Genomic DNA, 4,924 nt, shown 5'->3' on the forward strand with positions numbered 1-4,924 from the left:
GTGTATAGTAGACAATAAATATTTACTGACTGCATGCTGAATGAATTGGATGAGGGAATGGACAAGAGATAAATGGCAGGGATGTTTACCCACAATTGAAAGCTCTTACAAATCTAGGCATTCTTATCAGCACCAGACATTGTTAAGCCACTCAGAGAACACTATAGCATTGTTAAAGCCTCAAGGAAAGAATTTGGTCTCCATTTTGCAGTTAAGATAACTTTGGTGGGGGTGGAGGGTGGTGGCAGAAGAGATTGGTTCATTCTGAGGTATAAGAGACTTGAGACTAGATCCATGCAATACCACCTCTCTTCTAGGAGTTTCTTCATTCTGTGAGAACTTTTCAGCTTTCTCAATGAAAAATGATGAAAGGGGGATCAGAGCACATTCTGATATAATCGAGAAATGGTCTGCTTCCCCCGGGGTCCTTTTACTGAAGCAGCAGGCAGTGACTGCTTAAAGCACATTCTGCCTCCTGTTAATGACTTTATACAGAACTTCAGCAAGAAAACTGAAAATGCTAGTGCTAAAACTCAGGAACAGGATCTAGTTCTTCAGTTCTAGTAGCTCAAGTTTGAAAGGAGATCGGTGAGTTATCCAGAAAGCTGCTTGTACATCTATGTACAGTTGAGCAAAGAAGAGTGGTGTTCATTAATATGTGGCTATAGGTCTGTTATAAAAGATTCCCTCTTCAAAGAAACCCAGTTCTTCTCTCCTAAATCATATTACATACACTTCTCCTTTCGATTAGAACATTTATATATAGTGAATATCTGGTGCAAAGATGTGACAATAGTGAAAATGATCATTGATCAGAACAACAAGCTGGCACAGAGGTGAGCATCAGGAAGCAGCCAGAGTGGACAAAGGGCCAGGACCGCTCTGCACAGCCTCCTGTTATTGTCCAGTGGATATTTCAACATATAGTAGTGGAGCCAGATCCTGAGGTCATGACCTCAGTCCTGAAACTGTTGGCCAAGGTGAAGTCCTCTCTCAAAAGCTCTTCTTCCCAACAGCGACTTCCCTTCAATCACAAGTTGCAGGCGATCAAAAATACCAGCTGGGTTGTATTGCAGTTTCACTCTGATTTAAGGTTCGTTCTCGAAGTCTCAGTTCTAGGCATTCCACAGTAAGGGGGTATGTAGTAAGTTCAAACTTGTTAGCAAAAAGGCTCGGCGAATTAATCAACCACTTTAAGTCTCCATTTCCATAGATACAAATGCCACGCACGTAGTGGCCTGCAAAGGAGAAAACAAAAAACATCAAACATGCTTGCTTTCAAAAGGCAGGGGCCATGAACTTGCAATGGTCCAGTTACTGCCTGACTACTGAGTAGCCAACACTGGACCAAGTGCTATGGAATTCTAATGAAACATGATTGTGTAGGGCCAGCCTACAAAGAAGTTCAACGGTTTATGGAAAGACCAAGGGCATAAATATGTCTTTGGAGAAAATGAGAGTTAAATAACAAAGCAATAACACACTAGGCATCATGAGGCAATTCATGTATTATCTTATTAAGAGTTATGGGTGAGAGGTTCTAGAAATGTGCAGATGGCTTAATGGGTCACACTGGTCAGGCCTCTTCCCTGAGCTCCAGTCTAGTCTCTCTAAGTGCCTACTTTATACCCTCTCTTAGATAAGTAATAAACCTAACCAATAATAACATGTCAGGACTGAACTCCTTAGTCCTCTCCAAGTCTTCCCCATTGAAATCCACAGCAATTCTATTCTCTGATGATTTCAGCACTTCTCCCTTCTCTTTCACACTCCACATCCAACTTCTCAGCAATTCTGTCAGTTCAATCTTCAAAATATTAAAATAAAATTTGACTACTTTTCACCACCTTCACTATTACCATCCTGGTCCAAGTCACCTCCATCTTCCTGTCTTGAGCTGTTGTAATAATAATTGGTTTCACTGACTCCACCTCTGCCTGTTAGTAATATTCTCAGCATGATAGCCACAATGAGTTTTAAATGTAAGCAGACCATGACTCCTCTGCTTAAGTGGCTTCTCATCTATGTGGAACAATAGCCAAAATCCTAGCAATGGCATTTAAGACTTCTCAGAGTCGGCATAGCTCAGTGGTTGAGTGTCGACCTATGAGCCAGGAGGTCACAGTTTGATTCCCCGTTGGGGCACATTCCTGGGTTGCGGGCTCGATCCCTAGTGTGGGGCATGCAGGCAGTCGGTCAATGATTCTCTCTCATTATTGATGTTTCTATCTCTCCCTCTCCCTTCCTCTATGAAATCAATAAAAAAAAAAATATATACTAGAGGCCCGGTGCATGAAAATTCATGCACTGGAGGTGGGGTGTCCTCAGCCCGGCCTGCCCCCTGTCACAGTCCAGGAGCCCTCAGGGGCGGGAGGCAACCCGGCAATCAGGCCACTGCCAGCAGCACAAGCCTCGGCCAGCCCTGGTTACCTGAGCCTCGAGCAGCCCTGAGCAGCTGGGGGGCTGAGGGCAGGTCCAGCCACACCTACGCCTGAGGTGCCCCCTCCCTCCCACCCTCGCGGGGTTGAAAGGACTGGGGGACTCCGGTGGGGCTGAGAGGACTGGGCGCTGCCATCTTGTGGCTATGGACGCTGCCATCTTTGTGACAGAGTGATGGTCAATTTGCATATTCCCTCTTTATTAGATAGGATTAAAAAAAAGACTTCTCAGAGTCTAGCCCTTGGACTTACCTCCCACCACTTACTCAATCACTTATAATCCTTAATAACCCTTACTCATTCATTTTGGACACACTGGCCTTCTTGCTGGTCCCAAGCACACCAGGCATGTTCTACTTGAGAATCCCTGTTTGCTCTTCCTCCCCTGGACTGCCCCCTTTCACCAGACATCCTCGAGGCTCCCTCTTGCACCACCCCAGGTCTCTGCTTCAAGGCCATCTTCTCAGAGTGGCCTTCTTTGTCCCCCTTTCCTCTTTCCCTGATTCATTTTTCTTCTCGCACTTATTACTAACTGATGTATATATATATCAGTGCCATGAAGGAAAATAGTATTTTGTTTATTGTCTTTCTCCCCAGATTGGAATATAAGCTCCAGAAGAGCTGGCATTTGAGACCAGATTGTTCACTTCTGTGTCCCCTGCATCTGGAACAGTGCCTGGTAAATATTAGGTATTAAATTAATACTTTTTGAATAAAAGGATGGAGAAGGAGGAGTGGAGAGTTAGTGGAAGGGTAGAATTAGCAAGTATCAGGGGAATGGGTGGTGGTTTCAATTGGGGAAAATGCCTCTAAAAAACTGTAGAGATGAGAATTTTCTGCAAGAATAAGTAGTTTTATTGGGGAATGGCCTAGAAACAGAATGGTAGGAAGTTGGAACTCTTTTTCAGAGGTTGCATGGCATAAAGTAGAACTATTATGGATGACTGACTTAAAACAAATTAAAAAGACTTGTGCCTTTTTTATCCCATAATTATGGAGAGTTTTTGAAGATTTTTGAATAGATGAATCAAATGGTGAAATTCATTTGAGCAATATTAATTTTGCAGAACTTGGCGGGGTACATTAGAAGTCAATCAAGAGACTACAGTAATAACTTAATGTAAACCAGAAAGCTCATTCAAAGTTAATAGTTTCCATGAGTGGGAAAGAAAGGATATTAGAGATAGAATACAGAAGGACTGACAGGTCTTGATGATTAATTCATCGTGGCAGGGAGGAAGTACAATTGAGAGGAAATCACTGGGGAAAGAAGCCAGAGTTATGGGAAGTAAAAGAATAACTGGGTGAGAAGTTTAAGAACAACTTGGTGGTGAGGAGAACTGAACGCATAGGCAGCATACCCCTGCTTAAAAAATGGAAATGAACAGGAGAGAATACTTCAGTTTGTATCAAGCAGAGGGTGCGTGGACAACTTGATCTTGAGGACAGAGGCAGTAAGAACATACTTGCAGAGAGAAGGAAAAAAATCATCAGAGAGAAAGACACTGAGAATGCAAGAGAGCAAGGGGATCATGTAGGGGACCCACACATAACTGAGACCACAGATGGTGACCTTGGTGGTGAGAATGAGTAACTTTTCCTCTTGAAATAGGAAGGAGCAATGAGAGACTGTGTCAAAAATACTGTAAGATGGAGAAAAGGGATGATATGGAAAAGGAATTGGTAAGGGGATTTTGATTAAATGTCTTGAAAGTTCTTCCTAGAATTAAAATATGCATTGTTTGAAAGGGTGTTTTAGCATAAGATTAAGAGCTTAGAGGTGAGCAGGAAAGCTAAAATGGTATATGCTGGGAAGGGCACCAGGAAAATAATGAGGTAGATAAAAGAATAAGTAGGTACTTTGGAGCATCTAGCTTAAGTTAAATGGCAGGTCCCTTACCCATTCTCCAGCAATGTTCTGTTTAGGGAAACACAAGTAGCAAAAAGCAGATGCCAGTAAAGATCAAGTGTAGGAGTCAGCCTTGCAGGGTCAAATGGCGAGGGAATCTCAAATGCTAGTGAAGACAGCATGGGATGGCCAATAGAGTACAGAGGCTGGACAAGGAGTCCCCGGAAGGAAACCAGTACAAGGAAGAGGCTGGAAAAGTTGAACCTCTGAAAATCCCAATTTAAAAAAAGCAAACACATTTAAAATAACAATGAACAATTTGGTCAAAAATCCTAGCCCTCTTAGAGCTTCTATTCTGTTCCCGGGAGAAAGTAAGTATATATAATACGCCGAGCTCAAAAAGTTCGCCATCACTGGAATAGACTGAAATTTCTGTACAGTGATGTGAGGATGTTGCCATCCACAGTGGGGTGGGACTCTCAAGAGAAAGACACCAGAGACATGGAAGCATGGAACAGAGTGTGGACTCTCAGAGGGAGGGCAGGGGAAGGTGGGTGAGTGGAAGGTAATCAACCAAAGACCTTGTATGCTCATATGCATAACCCATGGGCATAGACAATAGGGAGCTGAAGGTCTG

General features: G+C 43.1%; 1 protein-coding gene and 1 long non-coding RNA gene across 4 annotated transcripts in view; one reads left to right on the forward strand and one right to left on the reverse strand.

Annotated features, from left to right (window-relative positions):
* Positions 1–524: 524 nt before the first annotated feature.
* Positions 525–4,924, reverse strand: part of GCNT2 (glucosaminyl (N-acetyl) transferase 2, I-branching enzyme (I blood group)) — a 68,997-nt gene continuing 64,597 nt past the window's right edge. For 2 of the 3 annotated variants that reach the window (XM_005880701.2, XM_005880700.2), the window contains exon 3: positions 525–1,238. In XM_005880701.2, coding sequence (XP_005880763.1) covers positions 1,048–1,238 — 191 coding nt within the window. In that variant the 3' untranslated portion in view covers positions 525–1,047. The remainder of the gene's footprint in view (positions 1,239–4,924) is intronic. The other variant, XR_001359524.1, reaches the window with a different exon arrangement.
* Positions 2,959–4,924, forward strand: part of LOC106723802 — a 3,811-nt gene continuing 1,845 nt past the window's right edge. The window contains exon 1 of the long non-coding RNA XR_001359525.1: positions 2,959–3,117. This is a non-coding gene — a long non-coding RNA (uncharacterized LOC106723802). The remainder of the gene's footprint in view (positions 3,118–4,924) is intronic.

The sequence above is a fragment of the Myotis brandtii genome, unplaced genomic scaffold, assembly GCF_000412655.1.
Source record: "Myotis brandtii unplaced genomic scaffold, ASM41265v1 scaffold649, whole genome shotgun sequence".
Classification (NCBI taxonomy): Eukaryota; Metazoa; Chordata; class Mammalia; order Chiroptera; family Vespertilionidae; genus Myotis; species Myotis brandtii.